General features: G+C 45.7%; 1 protein-coding gene across 1 annotated transcript in view; it reads right to left on the minus strand.

The window, feature by feature from the left end:
• Positions 1–23,067, minus strand: part of CLASP1 (cytoplasmic linker associated protein 1) — a 254,819-nt gene that overhangs the window by 16,188 nt on the left and 215,564 nt on the right. The window contains exons 32-38 of the mRNA XM_019553837.1: positions 18,996–19,139; positions 17,093–17,199; positions 10,170–10,286; positions 5,914–6,064; positions 4,461–4,707; positions 2,954–3,144; positions 519–647 (exon numbers count right to left, since the gene is read on the minus strand). Coding sequence (XP_019409382.1) covers positions 519–647; positions 2,954–3,144; positions 4,461–4,707; positions 5,914–6,064; positions 10,170–10,286; positions 17,093–17,199; positions 18,996–19,139 — 1,086 coding nt within the window. The remainder of the gene's footprint in view (positions 1–518; positions 648–2,953; positions 3,145–4,460; positions 4,708–5,913; positions 6,065–10,169; positions 10,287–17,092; positions 17,200–18,995; positions 19,140–23,067) is intronic.

A 23,067-nucleotide genomic window follows, 5' to 3' on the forward strand; every position in this document is an offset into this window, starting at 1 on the left:
TGCGCCCTGGCGTGGTGCACGCTGGTGTATAACGACGTGCTGAACAACGCAGCCGGGACGTGGCCGAGTGCTTGCTGCTGCAGCTTCCATGCGGCATCTAGTGGGCAGGACTGAAAGGGCACTCGCTAGTTCTCTTTGTGACCTGGCCCTTCCCTCACTCTGTCCCTTTTCTGATGTTCATTCACCAATCTGTTGCTTGCTTTTAGCTTCCCTGTCCTTATAGTCGTGGACAGGCACGAGAGCCTTAGCATGAAGTAGGTGCCACTTCCTATCGCATCTTGCAACTTGGTCCTGGGTGAAGCCTGCGCCTACCACCGCACTCAACGTCCAGTTCTGCTTGCTGGCTTCTCTTCTATTGCACGTATACAGAACCCCAGCACAGAGGTTTAATGTGGAGTATTTCTATTGGCATGACAGGTCAGTTTGTTTCCTTCATAAACCCTGAACACATCACTTGGCATTAGGCTTTACTAAATATTCGTGATATTTCGCGGGACAAAGAGAGGCAGAAGGCTTACCTCTTTGTGGGAATCTTTATGTGCTTCCAGTGTTTTCATGATGGTCAGTTCGGCGTAGTTTTTAAACCTTGCTGGCTGATTCCTTAATATCTCCCGCAACACTCTTAAGGCCAGGGCTCTTATCGAATGCTGAACCAAAAAGAAAGACAAGTGGGAAAGGAAGTTGCTTAACCTTAGGACCCTTGTTTGAGAGAAATTCTGCAGGCAGCTGCGCCAACGAGCATTTGGGGGCTGGACCGGACAATCTGTAAGGTCCCTTCCAGCCCCTAACAACTATGAAACACTTTCTGCTGATTTCTGTTTTCTCTGACTCTACTGGCATTGGCAACTGAGAGCAGAATTGGTTCACAGCTTCACTGTGTGATGGTTCAGACAGACCAGTTGCATTTGCACTGCTGGAGAAGGCAATCAGAACAAGGTGAACATTTGTTCGGGTCCACTAGCTTACTGGAAAAGATCACACATGTATTGTGAAGGACTTTCAAAACTGCTCAGAGTACCTTTGTTATGATTTTTGGTTACAGGAGCTCATTAAATTTGATCCTCAGCTCCATCCTTAATATGGCAACCCAAAGACACATTTCAAATACTGAACCAATAAACCTTCTTTTTGGTTTTTCTTTAGTGCTTATGGAAATTGCTTGGATGGCTCCATGCCTTCAGTTAATGTAGCCAGAGCTCAGGCTATGCATGGACCCTTTTATATCAAAAGTTCATTATCAAAAGGAATATTGGAATAACTGCTGAAATTACAGAACGGCTCTAACCAGGTTATGGGCTTCCAGCCGCTTTAAACCACATCTGTAACTTCAGCAGACAGGTATGCAGTTTGGCTAACTCCAAACCAAACCTTTTAAAGTACATCCTGATTATTTGCTTTCACCAACGTGATTTACATGCTAGCCCAATTTATTTTGCTCTCACACTGGTCTTGCTATCTTCTGAAACATCTCTGAGATTATGTGCTTACGCCACAAGCAGCTGACGCTTGAATTATAAACAATGACTGGCAAAAGGTCTACCACAAACTTAAAATATAATTTTGAAGCAGGCCAATTTAATAAATGGGGAACAGATTTGGGAGGACTTGGCATGTTTTATTATTGATCATAACCAGCGCACAAATGATACTGGGCTAGATTTGGAAATGCCCCAATAACTGTACAATTACTTGTACATGGCATTCAGGTCATGTAGATGATTGTGGATTTGATCTGTAGGTAAAAACCAGTCCACACAAGTGATCTAGACAACGGATGTAAATCTCTGTAAACAGAAAACTGTCTCACGGCATGGACTCCTGACAGATGTAAAGCTGAAGGCTTGGCTTTTACATTATATTTTTGCTCAGATACCATCTAATAAAAACCTCTGGAAGCAAGTGCTATGTATACACAAATCCTCATGTATACCACTGCAATCTAATGCCTTGCCCACTGTTTTCCTTTGTCAGTTCTAACTGGGTTCATCAAGAATGTTCTGAGTTTTTTTGTTGGGAGATGCCAATTTGTCAGAAACCAAAAAACCCACTTTTCACTGTTGAGACAAAAGTGCTCGCTGGGAACTGTTTTCAGGTGCAGGAGGAATGTCTTGTCATGAGTGAGCACCATCGTCGAATTGTCAATAGCACCACCCACCCATGGAATTAGTCTTGCCCTCCCTGTTAGAAGAGAGGGAGACATCCCAACCCTGCAAAATCTAACAGCCAGTACGTAATGTGCTCACCTCGGATGCGGGGGACCCAGGGTCAAGTCTCTGCTCTGCCTGATTTTAAGCAGGGACATGGACCTGGTGTCCAATATGTATATATATTGGATATATATTGGACACCAGGTCCAAGTCCCTGCTCTGAATCAGGCACAGCAGAGACTTGACTCTGGGACTCCAGCTTCCAAGGTGAGCGCATTAACTACTGGTTGTTAGATTTTGCAGAGCTGGGGTGTCTCCCTCTCTTCTAAGAGAGAGAGTGTGTGTGTGTGTGTGGATATGCATATACATTAGAAGTGTGTGTATACATACACACACACACACACACACACACACGGTGACTGGTCGAACTGCTAGGCATCAGGCTATCCTGAGGCAGGTCCCTCTCTTTCTCCAGTTTTCCATGAAGGTTGCCTTCATTCAGAAAAGGAATGGGACAAAGCTTTGTAAACTGTTTCCTATCAAGCCCTGCCTATTATTATTTTTAGCTGCTACCAGTACAATATTCGAGAGACAGAAGTCAGAGGTTTGAGGACAATTCAAAATTGTCAATGAAAGGGGCATCTACATCCTCTTTAAGTGCAGAAAGAGAGAGGCAGATAGACTTATGGGGAAGGATGCGATGAAGTACCAGGTACCCATGACCGTGCCACAGCTGAACTAACACAGACAACTGTCAGTGAAAAGAAAACGATGCGTAACAACTAAATGCAAAGTCGACATCTTACATCTTTGTCGCCCAGAGTTTCTAGCAGCAACAGCAAAATGGTTTTGAAATGTTCCTCCCACACTCCCAGGTTATCTTCTCGGGTGATCTTTAGTAATTCGAGCAGGGCTCCTTTCCGTTCTTCCACTCGCTCATTGTGATTCGACAGTTCTTTCAGAAGATCGGCCACCAAATCAGAATGGTCAATGGGTACTTCTAGGACAAATAAAAGCAGGTCACTTTCACAGGAAAAAAACAACAACCCTAGATTAAAACTTCTGATTGTGTTCAAAGCATAATGGTCTGACAGTCATCAGGTAGGGCGCGACTTGGATCGGGCAGCTCCAGGAAGGAGGAGAATTTGGACATAACTCCAGAACTTGAGCCTAAATTTATAAAAAAAATCATACATTTGTAAAAAGGTTTTGATAAACTATGGACAGACATGGATTTCATTTCATCCAGTTCTCTATGGCTGATTGTGTACGATTAGGTTGGCCATCTTCTGTGTTTGTCTGACAGGGCAAACTCAACTGTCGTGCCGTTGGGACCTTTGATGGGACTTCCCCTGCCCACCTACACCCTGCAAAGCAACACTGCTGTGATGCAATTCCACCCCAGCGAATCAAGTCCTCTTGCACTGCGGCAGGCTAACTTTCAGGGCTGGCCATTAGGATGTCCCAACAAACCTGCATTTGTGCCATATATATGGGACACATGGCAACCCTGTATTTGATACCAGGCTCGCAAAAAGCAGGGTTGAAACCAGATCGTCCCATTTCTAGCATCTCTTCAGGCCTGTTCTAATATACAACTGTCTGTGCAACTTTTCGGGTATGATAGGAAACAAAGAAGGAAAAGATAGCAATAGTGGAAAGACTCTCAACGGTTTGTTAACAGACTTTTTGTTTTATAGTGAAAGAATTATTTCTGGAAATGACCATTCATTATACCACTCCTGGGTTGTAATTCATTTCCAATGACTCATTTTCAACTTCAAGATTTCCAAACAATTTAGTTTCTTAAGAGATATAGCACACATGCACACGGATCCTATTCCCTATATTAGGAAATGCTGCATAGTAAAACAAATGATCATATTTTCCAGTAAACACATCATCTCCGTTTCAGTCTCACAGCATTTCATGCAAAATTTTACCTCCGGTTCTTCATAAGATATGCTGCACATCAGAGATGTAAGATATGGCCTGTGGGCCTTGGGTAGGCCCTGGGTGCTGTATACAACACACACCAGCCCTAGCCCCACATGTTGCATGCAGCACCCACACCAGACCAACCCTACGTGCTGGATCTGGCACATGTGGCCGGTCTCTATGTCTAATCTAGCCCAGGGACTGGCCCTCTACTCCTCATCTGGCCCCCTGGGCCAGATCAGTTTGATACTCCTACCGCACATTTAGCTAAAGCAGCAATTTCAGAGTTGCATCCCATGACAATTTAAATAGGGAAACACACAAACTCAGAACAAAAGGCACTGCTTGTGAATCCACAAAGCAAGTGATACCAACCATCCCGAAGCTGATCCATATCATCATCGAACACAGCCTCCTTCAGAGCGGTCTTGTCATAGGTGTTGATCGTGTCTGAGTAAGGGTAGGGATTGTACTCTCGAGCTCGGGGCCCTGAAAAGGCGCGTGGAGGCTGGGTATTAAGTAGAGAGGTTTTGTTATCGAGAGCCATCCTTCCCCCTTCCACGACGTCGCTGCCTCCACGTACGTCGCTGGCGGGAGCAGCTATTCCGCCATCTCGAGACACCTGAAGGGACAAGGTAGGAGACACAGAAAGAAGTTCACGGTATTTTCTTCAGTGACTCAAGGAGACTGGATCCTTTTAGAGTCAATCCCAGTATCCACTAAAAAAAAGACAAATCACTAATTTGGCATGCAATTCTTTCAGTTGCTGAAGATGAATTCAATATTTATCTTTTCATTAGTTATGTGACTCTTCCTGTTCCAAGAGATTGCCCTCGGTGAAAATCTGGTCATGGAACAACATACCTAGTTACATCAACCGCTCTAAGTTAGCGCAGATTCCTGCAACTTGGTGAAAACCGGCAAGAGAGAGCTCAGGTGCACGCATTCTTGGAAACAAAACTGCCCCGGTAGCAGCTGAAACCTGGACAGGATTTCACAGATTTCATAGACATGAGGGCTGGAAGGGACCTCGGGAGATCATTGATTCCAGCCGAACTCCCAGTATGAGGATTCCCAGTAAAGGCGGGAACCCGACTCTGAAAGTTAGCATCGGGCAATCCCAGCCGCCACTGCCTAGGGAAGATCAGGGCACGGTTGTAGCACGATGAACACAAGTTAATGTCAAAAGCGTGTGTGATGGTGACTTTAAAAGGCAGGTTTAAAATATAATCAAATGACACTGCCCCACCCTCAATTTGTCTTTACTCCAGTCAAGAGTCCCAAATGTACCTACCAGATACCTGTTCATGTTAAGGACTAATTAGGCATCTCCTTAATGGTGAAGAGCGCCTTGAGCCACAAGTATGTCCTCACACTCCCATGGAATCACTCTTCAGCGACTCGGGCAATCAGCTCATCCTGAACCTTTGTATTTATATATGAAAAAACTAACAGTTGGGAGGGAAACATTCCCTGAATTTTAAGATCTCTATCTTACTTTTTCTGTTTTAAATTTTAATGTGCACTGAGCAAAGCTGAGGGTGGGGAATCAAACACTAGCTTAAGTACGCCTTATTACGTCCAAACTCCTGCTGCGGTCCAGATAAGCAAATGCCACAAAGTCAAATGGAGTTTGAAGGTAAAGGACTGTACAATTTGGCCCCATGGGTTTAAGGGAAAGTAATGATATGTGGAACAACACCTCTTTGCCAAAGGAGGTGTCTTCTTTGTGTAAAAAAAAAAAAAGCCAAAACAGGACAATACACCAGTTAAGCCAAAGGTACTTCTGATCTTACCTAGAGCCTCACAAGATTAACAGAGTACTTACAATGTCACAGTCTTTCTTTCCATCACGTTTGATTGGTTCATTCAGATCCTCTTGACTACGGAAACTAAACTTCTCAATAGCCTCCGTGACTCCACGAAGCGAGCTGTAGATTTCGTCGGAATTTAGGTTCTCCGTGTCGTAATCCAGCAAGCTAGAGACCGAAGGCATATTAAGTGTCACATGCCAAAGTGTCAACTTCTGACCTTAAGCAACAAAATTACCCGTTGGAAAGGGATGATTTGGCGTCCCATTCCTAGCAGTGAGTTGGAACAAAACATGGGTGGGATCTAGGTGGACTTGGGGGCTGATTCTTCTCTCATCTTGGCACAAATCCGATGAAGCTTTGAAGTCAACTGAATTACACGGATGTAACTAAGAAGGTGAGTTAAGCCCACTGTTGGTAAGAACAACTGTGCTAGCCTGTATATCTAGAAACCCTACCCCCTCAGCACAGACTTATGGCACTATTAGTAATAGTTAAAAAAAAAAAAAAAAAAACCCTAAAGAAACCAGCAATGAAAAGGAGCACGCACAAAGTGGTGACATTTGATGAATGTATAAATGAAATGTATTTTTACCTTTCAATGTCATATTAAAGGTCATCTCAAATCTTTCACGTCAATGAATTTAAGCACGTAAGAAAAATTTAAGCTCAGAGGGAAGACCTACCTAGGCACAAAGCTTAAGCTACATCTTTCAATGGCCACAATTAAAAAAATCAAAATACCTGCATGAAGAGCTAATAGCAAAGTAACGCTGTTGAAGGTAAGGCTGGAAAAACTGAACTCTATTTAAATCGGGCTCTTGGGCCTAAGCCACCAGATCTTTCGAACTTTCTCCCTCCTGCCAAGGCACACATAGCTTGGACGGAGCAACTTTAAATTGCATTGTTTGGAGTTCCACCAGAGACATTTCTAATACGCGAAAGAAGGTGGTAAAACAGATGTACGAAGACAGGTGCTCTTGCTTGCTTAGAAAAATAAAAAAAAAAAAAGATTAAAGCAGGACTCTGGTCTACCCAGAGGAAGACACCAGACGGTGCATCAACGGAGCGTCTCCAAAAGGCGTTCGTGGTAAAGGAGGCGCTCGGCAAAGGAGGCCTCCAAAAGGAAGGAGTCAATACACTGAATGATTAAGGGACTTGGGCTCTGGATAAATAACATGCACAGACTTCCTACGCAGGTGGCTTGGTGTCTGCGGACAAGTTGGGAAGAAATACGGTGGTTTAGAGGATGAGGCACAACCTGGAGGATTTGCGTCATTTTTGCACAAAATGAAGGGATCCCCTGTGGAGCAGAAGAACCAAGAAATGGGAAGGCTCTGCTGAACTGTGGGCACCCAGCCCACCTTTCTTTAGATACAAGTAAGATTTTAATCATCTCGAATGCCTTCTTCCTCCTGGAAGAGACTCAAGAACATCAGACAAAGGCTCAGATTTAGGCCCCTGATCCCTTTGGGATCAAATGACACTGTCTATGGCTGTCATCCCTGGCGCTTGGTCAAGGCACTCACCCTCCAGCAATGGCACAAGCATTGGTACCAGCACTGAATGTACGCTGGCAAGGAAACCAAAAGACAACTCCCGAACTCTAAATATTAAACAACCTCTGATCTGCCAAGGCAAGATCCGTCTGGAAAGAAAAGGAAGCCACTATAACAACAGCTTGGGAGCAGGGAACTCAAGCTGCCTACGAGTCTTTCGAAGTGGTGAAACTGCAGATGTCTCAGGTTAGGGAATGACAGCCGGTGATTAAAATGACCCTAGGTGCAAGCAGCAGAGCAGGACATCACAGGACTTTGGCAGCTCCACGGTGGTTAGCAGATGGGAGACAGGCAAGTCACCCTTGCTATCAGCTTTTAAATACTAATTTGAATTCATTCAAGCCCCTTTCAACTAAAGGTGGCCGGGAGGTTTTACAAACAGCAGTTACATGAGCAACAGAAGAGCCCGCAGCGTATATTTATGTTGGCCTTATTAAAATACACATTTTACCAATCGAATAAACAGCCACAAAGTGGTTACACGGCTTGTGACGGTCACAGTCAAAACCGCGGTGGGATCAAGAACGAAGCTTTGGGATCCTGACTCCCAGTCTTCTCACGCAATTATAGCTCCTCCCCCGACTTACACAAAGGGCCACATTTTTCCCTTCCGGATGCACACAGATTTCCTTATTAAGGTGTATCTGAAGGTAGAATTTAGCTTAACAGTAACAAAACCGTATATGGTAACTAATCACCTCCCAGAAGAGAGATCAATGTAAAAGAGACTTCGCAACACCCAAGCAATTAAGCAAGATGTGAAGAAAAGGAACGGAGATCTTTGCGAAGGCTGGTGGTTTGGAGGATTATTCAAGACACAATGAAATTAAAAACAAAACAAAAAAAATCACTCTTATGAAATATTTAAAAAAAAAAAAACCCGCAAACCACTGGCTTCTCAAGTCACATGCCAAGAATGAATCTGTGCAAGTGATCTCACGATGGGGAAGAATCAGGTTGCATTTCATATCAAAAGCAGCCTCTACATACGAACACACGCGTCGATCCGTTTGTTGGTACATGTGTGATCGTATACCGTAGAGAGAGCGCAATGGAAACAACAATAAAAAAAAAAAAAAAGGACATGTAAAAAGGAGCTACACCCCCCTTCCAACAAAATAGTGGGAGACTGTCAATCACAACAGAAAAGATGACCCATGCAGAAATGGGAAGAACCACAGGATGAACAGGAAGAGATGAGTAGAGATGAGCAGCTTTGAGGGATGTCACAACATTATTTTCCAGTTGCCGCCATATCAAATGCAATGCGGCTTTCTGTGTGCAACGCATGTAAGTCTTGCCAGTCTTGGGCAGGTGAAATGTAGTCTTCTGTCTTAAAACAGTGTTTTTGTAATGCCTGACAATTGGGTAGGAAACCACCAGTCTAGCACCCTTAGCAGCCCCCGGTAATCTCATCTGCCTGCGTTCCTTCCTGCTGGCACGTTTATCCAGGTTAGCAGCACGTTGCCACTGGCGGCATAACTTCGGGGTTGGCGATTAGAGATGGGATGATAAAAGCATTCTTCTGTACTAAACTAGTCAGACAGGGGCAGAGCTAAAGGCCATAAGCTAGTGGGAACCTTTTCCATTGTCTTCAGTGGGTGAAGGATCACTTGGATCACTCCTATTGATGCTCCTGGCATTTACCTTCAGGAGTCGAAGGAGAGGCTAAAAAAATACCATTCTCCCTGGCAGATGAGTCTCAAACCTCTCTGTCAAAACATCAACTTCATTTTAAATCTGGAAGGGACCATTACAATCAGGACGTCTGACTTCATATGTAATATAGGCCGTGGAAATCCTACCTGCCCATTCCTGCATCCATGGCAATAAACTGCCCAACAACTTTGTAAAATATCTTTGTGGGGGGATTTACTGTTTTGACTTTAGCCAAGGATGCATGACATGTGTATTAAATGAAGTCTGTTTGGAGAGTTATGACATCAAGGTGTGACAGTTTCTCAATTAAAAAGACGACATCTGCTGTCCTTCCTCAGGCAAGACTCCCATTAAAACAGAAGCAGGCGCGGTCAGCGAGAGCTCTGCCTGAGGAGCGATGGCAGGACGTGAATCTATTCAGCGATCTAATTTGGAGATGGGCTACGATAACTACTGGGGGGTTTTCCGCCCCCCGTGGATATCTCGTGGTCTACCAAGTAGGCATAGACTGAAAAATCACCTGTGTGAGCTTCATCTTCAGAGTCTTAGGGGCATTAAGTAATGAATCCTCACACCTTTTCTGGGGAGGGAAGGGGGTCATCAATGCCTGCATCTGCCATTGCCTGCTTGCCTGTCTCACACGGGTAACCGGGGTGCACGTGTTTGAAGACTTAGCCCTCAATGTCACAACGTGACTGCGCCAAGTGGTGGGATCAGACGGTGAGAAGTGTTCAGTTATTGAGATCCGACCCCAAATTCCCACTGCGAAATCCCTGGTATTTAATTGCGTGAAACAGGGCAGGAGAAAGACTTCCCCCAAAGACTCATTCTCGGTGCCGCGCTTTCCTGCAGGAGGAACGAATGGCTGAAATGCCCCCTACGGTCTCTCTGCACCAGAGCTCCCTTGACTCCATTCACGGAGATCCCCAGACCACCAAGAGTCTGGGGGACTCCCTTTCGGCCTTCGCAAACCTTCTGCCCCGGTTCCCCTGTGTGTGAAAGGGAAATAATATTGTGACATGTCAGGCAAGTTGGTTTAACAGGTAGCTTGTTACCTGGGAGAGTAAGAGCGTCTGAAAGTCTTGTGGGAAGGAGCAGTGGGGATGGAGTTAGGCTGAGAAAGGGGAGGGGGGTGCTTCGACAGCCCGTCTGCACTCCAACCCCAGAGCCGACTGCAGTGACCAGAGGAGGAACGAGAGAGAGAAAGAGAACAGAGAAAAAGAAAAGGGAGAAAAAGAAAGAAACTATAATCTGAGTGGCTTAGTGGTCTCATGCTGCCTTGGAGAAAGAGAAAAATTTAATAGAAACAAAACCAGACAAGAATACTCCGCTGACCCCCATCAGGCCATTGCTTTGGCATTTTAGTGTTCACTTCCACTTTCATTAGCAATTAGCAGAGAATGTATACCAGACGGTCCCTGATTCCTCTACTGAGTATATTATGCACTCAAAACAATTCTTTAAATGCTCTATGCACACGTGTCTAGATGCAAGCTCCAAGCATATGCTTTCAGGCAACAGGATATACACAAGAAAGGAGGAAGAGGAAAAGTTCATAAAGCGGGTTAACTCTATTCAGAGACCTACAGGTGCCTTGCAATGTCCGATTCTGCGTGCATACGGACAAGCGACGTCAGTGAAATCCTGCTGTCGGGACTCGTGCAAGGTCCCACTGATGTCTGCAGGCGCCGAGTCTGATGGGTAGCAACTGGATTGGGTCTGAAATGCGCCCTTGAGCTATGCCGAGCACACCGCTCATTTTATGCTGGAGTGCAAAGAGGTCTGACTGTCACGTCACAGGCCCAAACCCAACCCACATTAACGATAACTGAAAATCCTCTCCTAAAAGCTTTGTGTGGCCCATATCCACATGAGTCTGCGGTCCCAGCTCGCGTCCCAAGTGGACATATGTAAAAAGGTTACATCTGACACCTGTGGCAGCCTCTATAGAGATTTCAGATTGAAACAGTCACAGGGACTGAACTGTCCTCTGCAATGGGGGAAGCGCACATATCCCTTGCACATGCTGCTCCGGAAAAACAGCACTTCTAACTTGACGGATTAATCCAGCCCCGTATTGATTTCAAAATTGCAGTGCCACAGCTTGTACTACCCCAAATTGGATGGTTTTAAGGCAGCCAAATGTATCCCCTGTCTTTCCAAACCATGTATTGCTTAAGGAAATGTAAGGGCGATAGTTATCAAACACCTTAGACTTGCCCGCAGGCTGGATGATCCAGGTCCTAGGACAAAATCTAGGTGTCAGACTGGAGAGAGAGTGAGGAAAGGGACAGGGTTATGACTTTTCACGAGCTTTCATCTCGATCCCATGCTGTGCCAAGGGCCTCTAATAACACCCGAGATTGGGCTCTCATCGACCTGGCGATCTGTGCACTTGCAGTCTGGTGATGCCACAAAAAGCAGGTGGGGTAAAGTCTCTGTAAGGGATCTACATAAGAAGTGCCGTATTAGATCAGACCAATGGTCCATCCAGCCCAGTATCCTGTCACCAACATCGGTAGAGGTGGATGCTACAGAGGGGGGAGCGTTGAACCGGATACACCTAGAGTCATCTACCCTCTATTCAACGCTCTCCCTGGCATCCACCACTACTGGTTTAGGAAACACCTCCAACCATTCTTTCAATAGCCTGACTGGCAGATCTATCATGCATACATAGATCTATTGGGCACGAAGTTATCCAGTCCCTTTTTGAATCTGGCTATGTTGTCTGCCCCCATGATTTTCTGTGGCAATGAATTCCACTAGTTAACTTCTGCGTGTTAATCATGTTATTCCCTCTGCCAGCATTAGGGCGATTGTAACCCCCAAGTGCTGTGCATGGCCCAGAACAGCATCATGCCAGCTGAAGCAGGAGGCCTGTCTGCGTGACTTTCTATGCCATTCTTCTTCACACAAGGTCTCTGGTTGGAGTATTTGGCCCGTTACACCAGGCTTGACTCTTCCTTACTAGATGAACCCACTGTACAGTCAGTGTTTCAGAAATGAGGCGTCCCTAGGCGAGACACTGAGTTTTAATCCAAACCATCTTTATACAACACTCCATTTGTGACATTTCTGTATAAATTTCCCCCCCCAAAAATGCAAAGCAGAGTAATGAGTTAGTTGCTTTTCTTTAAAAACCTTGTCTGCCTATGTCCTTAGACCAACATAGTTACAATCTACACCCCATAAAAAAAGCAAATAATCTCTCTCTCCTTTTTTATCCCCTGATTATCCCTCGGCCAATACTTTGAGCAGGCCAAATATCTATAAAAATGAATTAGCCCCTTACTTTGATATTAAAAGTAATAACTAAACAAGCCCGGCTTGCCGGCTAAATATATATACATACATAATTTGTTCTCATTTCACATACAATTCCAGATTTCTCTTCTAGCCACGAGGTGAAGATCTGTTATTCCTGGGCTCTTGGAGTATTCAGCATGTCACTTTGTTTCTATTAAGTTTAGGTAACATCGCATCTGAAAAGTCACATTTGTGCGCGAGTGGAAGATGCTACAAGACTGGAAATGGCAAACAAGTCGGGAGCGGCTCTAGCGCACATGGCAGCAGAGCTGTTCTGCATCCAGCCCAAAAAATGATGTCAGGAAGTTACCTTGGTAAGCAGGCATCATACAAACAGCTCCTACAGAAATGCAGTGGTAAGCAATACTGTTGCTTTACAGAGAAGAAAAACATGCTGGCAAATAGTTTCACATCTTGATGCTCACCTACCTGTAAGGTGCGCTGCCAAATAATACAAGCTCACACCTTGCTGTATAAGGTGCGTTGAGTCGCCCTGCTGCATGTGTGGGGTTTAATTTCTCCCACCACTTAGTACTGAAGTTATGAAAACTTCTCTGTTCAGAGGAAACGCACCAAGTCTCTTACGTTTCCTAACGGGCATAATTATTCAGTAAAACAAACATCTAAACCCACACTGTCTAAATACAATTCCCTTCTATTGATTTTTTTTTAAAACTCTATTGAATTTGGGATTTTAAGACCCTTAGTGAAACAGCACGTAACGCTGCACTCAGTACCGTACATAAATCAACATGGGGGACAGGATATCAAGAGCGGGCTAAATTCTGCCATCATTTACCCCCGTGTACCCTTGCATCAAGCGGCCTAGTGTCTGGAGTGTTTGACTGGGACTCAGGAAACCTGCATTTTATTCCTGACTCTGCTCTAGAGCTTCAGGCTGACCTTGGGCAAAAGCCTCTTTCATCTCTCCAGGCCAAAGCTCCCCCACCTGTAAAATGGGCCTAATGATAGTGAACTTCTATGTACGGCATTTTGAGACTTACAAACGAGAAGTACCAAATGAGTGCTAGACTGTCTCACTTACATGCTTTTGGGCACAAAGTAGAGGCAGAATTTGACCCATTGATGTAGCCCAAGCTTTTCAAAATACCACGCAAAGGAAAATTTGGAATCAGCGTGGAACATTTTGGCCGATCGAAGACCATTTCCGAATCAGAACAACATTTTTTTTGCACAGGGGGAATCCCAGCCCAATGCTCCTTTTTCTTACAGCGCATTATTTACTCATTTTCATGATCTACTCAGTACAAATCCCAACCTTTCATTCTAATGTTGCTCAGGAGCTGTTCTTCATGCTTATGAAGGTTTGCCCCTTTTTCCATGTTTTGCCCCTCAACCAGAGCAGGATGTTGTTACTGAAAATGATAGAAAGCTGCAATAACAACAGAGAGACAAATACAAGGAAACACCTGACAATTGTGGTAGGTATTTTGAAGTGATCATCAAGGAGGACTAGATGGAGGTAGCGGAAGAAGGAGCACAAGAAGAAAGCATTTTGCTCAAGGCACGGTAATCGAAGCATCCTTAGAGCGGTATCTTAACAGCGGGGAATATTTGCGTGCAGACTATGCCCCTGCTAGCTGCTGCTATCAGCAAAATCTAGTTAAATCAGAATTGTTAAATTCATTCTGGGTGGCCTGCCCATACAAATAATCAGAAATTTAAACTGTGAGGCTAATAATCTGGGAAAAGGCCGAAATGAACAGCTTCATTAATGTGCAATAGGTTTCACACCTTCTAGGGTGTGCAAAGCCAGTGAAGACACGTGGACTTCTACCGGCGGAGGATCAGGCTTGCAGATCATCTGGGGCTTCATCTCCAGCTCTGGGCACAGCGCTGCTTATACAAGCCAGCTGTTTCCTACTGCAAGACCCACAAACACATGATGTGCATGTGCAAACGAGACTGTCGACCCCTTCGATGCACACGCAGGTAGGGATGAAAACACATTCCGAGAAATTTGTACCCAGGACAAATACAAGAAACAAATTTAGCTTTTAACGTGAACGCAGGGGGTGGAAACGGAGGCTATTTCAACTGGGTGGACTTAAGCTGCTTGGGTTGGCTATACGGCATCGTACGCAGAAGCGCATAACTTGCACGTGGGGCAGCAGGGAAAGCAATGGCATGGTGCATTTGACAGACTGCCGGTCTGTTAGGCACGTAAGCTTAAAAACACGCCCTTTCAAATCATGGGCGTGGGTAGTCAGAGGAGAGCCTTGGGTCTGTAGACACTGGACTGTTAACATGGCTTAAACCTTGGTTGGTCTCAAATTTGAAAGCACGCACCAAATCGCACAGCAAAGCAAAGTTACAAAGCCCTGAAATAGAGTCTGTGATGGAAATGCCGATGCAAGGGTAACCCTGCCAATCACGTATGTGCTGTTATAATGTGCCTCACTGTTCAGCATCTATTAACATTTTTTCCAAAGGCACTTTTTTTTTTTTTTAAAAGCAAGCAGTAAATGCACTTTCCAACCTTCAGATAAAATTCTCTCTTCTTCTACCGAAACTGCTTTGAAGGTGGTTTTCTTCTCCTCCTCCTCATCTGAAGGCATCTTTCCCTAGCTAAACAAAATTACCCCTGGGCCCTACTACAATGAGGAAATGAAGCACATTATTTTTAAAAGGATCAAAGTTCTTGTTCTCCTTGTTTCCAAGAACTAGATGGAAATCTGAAAGAATTATTGTTTCGAAGGAGACGGTCCCTAGAAAGCTGCACAACGACAGGGAAGGAATGCCTTCTTTGCTAATGCCTTGTTAATGACCAATAAAAGTTCTTCCAGGAATGTACCTCTGTGTTAGCTGCATCTTGAGAGCATAGCAAAGAAAAAGCTTTCTAGACCCTGATCTCAAAACACTGGGAAACAGACTTTCTGGAGGCTGGGAAATAGTTAAGTACCATTTTTATGTAATCGTACTGGGAGATCTGAAATTAAGAGGTAACAAAGCAAGTACTAACAAATGCAAGGAAGAAACTAAACAGCAATGAATGAAGTGGCAAATATTGGCTGGTTTACCAAGACAAAAACATGATAAAAGGGCATGATTTAAAATAGGCATCACGTGCAAGTACTGACAATAGACCTGTACGTCTAACTGCATAAAAACAGAGATCTCAACCTGTGATTTCCCATGACCAGGAGACCAATAACCTCCCGGTGAGAAGAGGAGGAAGCACTACCAATGGCATTACTGGTCTGAGCTCAAAACCTAACATTTTCATTAGCAAAAATCCCTGCTGGAAAAAATCTTCCAATGCTTACTCCATATTGGCAATTCTAGTTGTGCTGGCTCTGCAGCAGAGCAGATATAATGATGTGATGGTGCGTGTTTACATACCCTGCAACCTCTGGGAAGATCTTGCTTGGCTCAGGGTGACAAAACCACCCTACGTCAGGAAGGCTAGCAACTTTTACACCTGTCACTAGGGGACCCGACAGTCTAAGGCTTTTTGTGATGGATCTACTGAGAAAAAGTTGCATGAAAAATGGGCCCAACCTAACAAAGATCGACAAAGAGGAAAAAACTGGAAAATTACTGTTCACCATTCAGTTGCAACCTATTGCTCTCTCTGCTCTAATTTCCTCCTGTGTTCTGGCAGCAACTACCTTGACATATGCCATCGGATCAGACTCACTGTGAAGAGCACTTCAGTGAAATAATTTAATGAAAAGCACTAGTCAGCACTGTTTTCGGCTCCAATGCATAATGACTTCATACTTTTCCCCTACTGCACTTGTTTCCAAGTCCCCATATGCAAAGCCTACAAATAACTGGAGCCCATTTTTGGCTTAGCACTGTGTCAGGACACCTTCCCCGCATGCCTTCTCCCCACCCGCCCAACACCATCCTCCACAATACTAGAGCTCCAGGAAGTCTCTCAGTGAAGCTGCAGCCTTGCAGGCAGCATAGTCATTGGGCTTCATAGTCAGGTCTGCTGTTGAACCTGCAAGTACCATCCTAACAGAGAGGGCTCAAGCTAAGAGGCTTAATCTGGGAAACTAAAGGTGTCCCACTTAAAAGGCCACTGAGGCCCACAAAGGCCTCAGCACAAGAGGGAAGCGATGTGGTCAGCACCATGTTCCAGCCACCTTTTACCTTGTCCCCACTGGATAGCAGGTGGGTGGGCCTCGGGGCCACATTGAAAGTGGAAACAATGAGCAAACACCTACCGCCCTCACCTGGGATCAAACGCAGGTCTTTCCAGTCCACCCTGGAAAGCCACACAGCACCCAGTGCATAATCTGTTACACACCCATATTCTTTCATCATGTTTAAAATTCACCCAGGACTCAAATTCAAACATTACAATATGACAGTTCCTCTAAGCTATTAGATTTGAGATTACAACTCAGGTGACTCTTTCTGTGCAGGGACCGGTTGTGAAGGCAAACATAGTATTTTAATAAAGTACACAAAAAAAAGTATGCTCTAGTCCCATGATCCTGTGTATAGAAGTGCAACACTAACCATGAATTATCTTGTTTTTTGCTGTGCATTCGTCAACCCCTGCTGAATGGAACAAGTCTACTGCACACTCTTGGCTTTACCATATTAGTTGGAGAGATGTGGTCTAGAGAGATGAACATTCGTGCTGAAACCCTTTAAGAGTCTGCAAGTGCTTGAAACTAAACTGCTGCATTACCTTGGAGACAGTCCTCCGTGGGAGCAGTTAGTAGGGGAGGTCAAGGGGCTGGTTCTGCTGCTGGAGTGGCGAGAAGGGGTCCGACCGATAGTATTGCTGGGAGAGCCCTAGTAGAGAAGCAGAAAAGGAAGGGTTAGGCAAGTATTACACTATAAGACAGAAGACAAAATGGGTCAGACTTCTGCCTTCATGTACGTGGGACAACCCAGAGGTTGCAGGGGGCAGAAACGTAGGATGCAACCAGTTCAGCTTGGATTCTGGCTTCTCTTCTAAGGCACCAGACACACAACCACTGACGTCAAAATGGAAGTGCCAACAGCAGCAAGATTTGGCCCATTCTCATTAACAAGTGTCCGCTCAAGAAGGGCTTGCCGTTTCTGAATTTCAGGATCTGCCCGTGAATGTGTTTTGGGCAAGCTTTGAAAAATCTGGCCCACACAGTATGGAAACAGCTGGTTAAGGAGCGCGCACTGCTCATAACATCAGCTTAGCCCACGTGTCTTCCTACTAGCCACAGAAGTCCCACGTTTAAATGCCTATTGCACATCTGTCTTCCTGTTATTAGTGTTGCTCAACTTCTCTAACATAATTCTTGGCCTCCCAGAGCCTTATTCTGCTGACTTTAAAATACTTCCCATTCGCTGTTGGGATGTGCATCATCTCAGATGTTCTTCTGATTTTCTTTACATTAGTTGGTTAGAGCCTGGTCCTCTGTGGCCTTGTGCCAGCATTTTACAACACTGCCAAAGGGGTACAGAAGGCTCCTGTTCCACCTGGTCACTGCGTCACTCCCCTCGCCCCTACGCACAGGTGTGAATGACTACACAACAATCCAGCCCTTCTCCCTATGGGCCTAATCCTGCAGTTGTTGCTCAGGCAAACTGTCTATTGAACTCAATGACTGTACAAGGCTGCAAGGCCCGACCCTATCTGATTTATACAGGATTTCTCTATATAAGTGGGTTGTCACAGTCAGGAGACTATAGCAAAGACTATCCTGATGCATGCTGAAGGGAGAAAAAGTAATTTACAGATGAACTAAAAAAAAATCCCTATTAATTTGTTCACTCAATAGCATTACTACCTTTAAAGTCTTCATAAAAACCAAAATACAGCATTGCTGGTTAGAGCTGAAAAGACCTTCTCGATCAAATCCAACACCCTGCAAGTCCCTGGCTGAACCACATATGAGCTATTGCTCTCTGTTCAATGGCAGCACTGGGCAAAGGGAGATTGTTGTTCCCATTAGCCAAATACCTAGGCTTCTGAAAAGTACCAACTGACTGAGGAGCACAAATGACTGAAATCTTTGACTTTCAGGGCATTTATACACATACTTCTTTTGTCCCACGACATGCCAGAGATCCGCCACTCTGGAGCGGAGTTGTTCCTGAATTTCAGGAAATGCCCGTGAACAGGCATTGGTTAATCAAGCCTGCTCCGCATGCGAGCTGCTGCAACACGTGCAGTTGTATAAATGGCGAAATGCACAGCAGCGCACAGAAAACAGCAGCGGCGTGCTTCTGAAGTAAAGCACCTTCTGTGTGTCTTGGTTCGAAAGTGCACTGCTGGCATTGTCTCAGCACCGACGCGCATTTTGCCACTGATGCAACCGCCCAAGCTGGGCATATTTTGCCACTTACACAACCGCAACCGTCGCAGAACCGGGCCGCTGCAGCGCCTGCACGTGTAAAAATGCCAAAGTGACTCCAAAGTCACTTGGGCACGAAAATCCCGCGCGGTCTCTGTATAGGCTATGCTACATCAAACCGCAAAGGACCCAGGGGCTGCTCCTAAAACAGAAGACACCAGAAACACACTGCTGCTAGAAGTGCTGCCGCTGCGCTGGGTTTTGAGATCAGGAAGCACTTATCTGCGCCCATCAGCGCCGGGTGCCACTCACCACACTGGTGTTGCTGGAGTTCTTGAGGTGGTTGTGCAGGAGCTTGGTAGCACCGTCCTGGAATGTTTTCGGCAAGGCACCAAGTAACATGGTAAACTCAGGAGTGTTCAGTTCAAAGAGGGAGATCAGGACTATTTGTGCTGCCTGGAAAGACAAAAGAAAAAGTTGAAGGATCCAGCAGTTCTTTCCCGGGAGCGATGAGAGCCACGGTCTGTCGGAAAGGAACCTCACGGTAAACGAGGCGCGCGTCGCATCTCACCAGGCCCGCGCTGGAGGGCTGCTAGAGACACCTCTGTCACGTACTGCAAAGGAGCACTCCTGAAACCACCCCGGCACCGCGACGCTGACACTAGTTTTACGTTTACATGACTTACTTTGGGCTTATGGTTCTGCCTGCAACTCAGGTTGTAACAACCTTAAAACCCCTCCTGTCCTGCAGGTGAGACCCCCTCAAGCACCGCAGAGTGGCTATAAAGAGCCAAAGAAATCCACAACAAAGCAGAGACTTCCTTCGGGTCAGATGAACTCTTAAGGTTTTGGGACTGTTGATTCTTATCCCAGTGGCTTTTTTCTTTCAATGCAAAAGGAAAATCTCTCCACTCACCTGAGGGACCCTCAAACCTGATAAACCAGGTAGCAAGACCCTGCCTTTTCCTTTCCTTCTTAACCTGACTCCTCATTGCAAGGGCTCAGAGAGCAGCAGCCAAGGCCCCTTCAGAAAAGGTGCCACTGTGCAAAGAGGAATCTGCTTTCCCCCTAAATTCAGTGGGAATTTCAAATCCTGGAATCACTGTGGTCAGGAGTTCACCCCCGGTGCCTAAGCTGATTCATTTCTTGAACAAGATGCTCAAGTCCATGTGGATATGCATGGCCCTGCGTGCCGTTATTTAATGATCCTTTTAACGGGAATGCGTTCAACACAAGGCAGTGTGCACACAACTGCAAAAGCAAATCTCAGCCACACACCCCTTACCAGGCTTGCGCTAGCAGCATGTGCGCATGAAACACTCCCATTGTTTCTTCCCCTCTTTTGCTTGTTTTAGGGAAGCACAAAAAGACCTGGCAACTCTTGCTTTACTGCAGTCAAAGCAAAACAAGAAGCTTTAGCACGGGAGGACCTCCACAATGAGCTCTGCAGTAGCGTGTCCTCCAGCCGGCATGCAGCTTTCCACCCTGCCAACCTCCAGAATATGTATCTGTAGCCTGAGCGTGCAAAAGGAGAAGGCAGATTATGTGTGCTCTGAGCACGGAAACTATGGGCAGCCTCTGCCACGGCACCCATTTGGGGTAAAGCCCTTCTGGAAATTCCTCTGACTTCCTAAAAATGACGGATAACTTTGAACGCAGCTAAAACCCAAAGACATGTTGCATTCCTGCGACAGCCACTGTGTGCTCTGTGGCCCAGCCGAGTCAAAGCACAGGACGGTATTTTTAGCAAATTATGTATTTTAAAACCTTGCCATAATTGAGCATACCCACCGCCTCTTCTGAAGTGGCATCTATTAGCGGAGAATGGACTCGGACACATAGAGACCCTTTCTTCATTCGAGGGAATCAAAATCCTCTATTGTGTCAGCGTGCAGTTGTTATTCAACCTGCTCTCTCCCCTCCCTTCCTGAGCTCAGGCCCCAGTACTAACTTTGCATTTAAACAACACTTTCCCTCTGTGGTTCTCAAAGGCTCATCATGTTAGTAGTCTCATTTTCATATAACAGATGAAGAAATTGAGACAGGAAGAGCTGAAGGGATTTGCCCGACACTGCAAAAGAGGTGTCTGGAAGAGCCACTGAAGAGCAGCTTCCTGGCATTCAAGCTTAACCAACAGGCAATGCTACCTCCTGCAAAAGCTCCTTCTAACATGAATAGCTTGTAGGTAAGTCTAAGGCTCCCACAGCACGGAAGGAGGGAAAAGGAGTATTATTTTCTTCCAACATGTTCTTAAATCTTCTGACTTGAAGACCTCTCCGTAGCCAGCTGAGCTACAGGGTCTGCAAAAGAGTCCATGCATCTCTGCCTGTCCTCAGATACAGACTTCAGCTGCTATCAACACCCCATTTTCTGAACTGAAAATATTACCGCATGTGAAAGATCCTGCAACACAAGGGTCAGCGTGTTGAACAAAGAACAGCGAGCATGCCAAAATCCATTCCCAGCCAGGACACCATGCATACTCCACATTGTGGTGCTTCATTTCATGATTAGAAAACGTGCATGCGGGTCACTACTGCAACTTGACAAGCAGATCTCAACTTCAGTGGGGTGCGAAAAATCTAAGAGATTCAACCAGAAAGGATCCCAAAGACCTTAAAACGACCTAAACTGGACTCGTATATGCCTCATCCTGCAGTTCCAGCTTAGGCCAGGCACCTGCTGAAATCAACTGCAGTCTGACCATCCAGGGCTACAGGACCCAGCTTGTAAGCATCTTCTTTCCACCTCATCCACAAGGCATGCACCGTTTGTTGCTTTACTTACTGGAGATGAACATTGCAAAATAAACCAATTTCCTGAAAATAAAAGCTAAGGATTTTCTACCAAAGATTCAAAGGACAAAGATAGCACCCTTGTTCTAGCAGAGCTGGTGAGAGCTTCCACAGGTTTCGACAGCAGTGAGACGACATGGGCCCAAAGTTAGTGTTATTCACTCTGAAAGTGCAATCGTCCACAGCGCTAACGGGCCACACTGCATGAATCTTTTCCTACCGTGCTGTGGGTACAGCTTGCTCTCAGATGCAAAGAGGCGGCAAGAGCAACGCCTTAAGGTTTTCCGTCCATCAGATATAGGCTAGGGAAAAATCACTGATTAGAAGAGATGGATGTGCCTTTATTTTTAACTGGTCTAACCATAAAGGCCAATTTCAGAGGTGAGTAGATATTTTGGAGCACCTCGAGTTTTAGGTGGCCATCCTGGGACACTTCCCAGTGGGGTCAACCTGGGACACCTCAAGTTTAGGTGGCAATCCTGGGACACCCCAAGATCACTTCTCACTGCTGAGAAAGTCTTGGCCCAGGTCACCAAATCCATATTATCATTAAATGACTGCACAAGCGTACAGACAACAGGCAGCTTGAGCACTGCACGGGCGGTGCCTGTCATGTCGAGGATACAGACTTGGAAGGAGTCTCCTTTCAGCTCTACGCCCGACACCGCAGACAGGGAGAATCTAGACATTATGGATCATCTCCTCCTGCAGGCTAAATCCCTTGCTGGGTGAAGCAGGAGCAATCCCAACAGAGTCAGCGGCTGGTTGTGGCAGTGAAGAACACGGCTCACCCTCAGGACTCGATCATTTAAAAGGGACGTGTTACCTCTGTCCATCCCCTGGAAATGCACCGCTGCAGTTCCCACTTCCCTGAGCTTTGGGCTTCCCCCAGTGGTCTCATACTCGTCCCACTGCTGAGCTGAGGAACGCCTCCTACAAAGGCTCTGCCGTCCGTCAGCATCGCACACTGCATGGGCATGAATACGCCCACACCTTGTTTTTAACCAGGTGACCAGTAGTGGGCGAGCCAGGTTCGCTAAATTCCAGCAATTTGGCCAAAACAGACAGGATGTCCTTTGAAGCAATGTTTGGCAACGTTCAAGTTACAGGCGATGTCGGGACCAAAAATGGGAGAATCACCGGATTTCAGGAAGGAAGTGGAGTCAGCGCCATGAGCTTATTCAGTGGCTTGGACGGTCTATCCAGCTCACCCATGGCAGGCAGTCTGACCCAGAGCGCACATATTGGTCCTTTAGGCCTGCCTGCAGCTTTGTTAAGGGGTTACTTCTTAAAGAAGTAATCCTAGCTGCAGGCAGGCCTGTAGGGCTTCTTTAAGTAACCCTACAGTCAGCCCAGACAGAGCCAACATTGAGACAGACCTCTTCTGGCTGCATAATTTAGACAAAAGGGTTAATAGAAAGGCACACAAAAAACAAACCATTATTTTATAGACACGCTCACACACACGCGAAGAAAGGATCACTTTTGGAGGCACGCAGCAAGTGCCTCTTTACACAGCTAGACTGCATTAGAAATCTAAATTGCAAACAGAAAGGGTATTTTGTGATTAGTATACACAGCTTTTCGTC

Source organism: Crocodylus porosus, unplaced genomic scaffold (genome assembly GCF_001723895.1).
Source record: "Crocodylus porosus isolate Cpor-Errol unplaced genomic scaffold, CroPor_comp1, whole genome shotgun sequence".
NCBI lineage: Eukaryota > Metazoa > Chordata > Crocodylia > Crocodylidae > Crocodylus > Crocodylus porosus.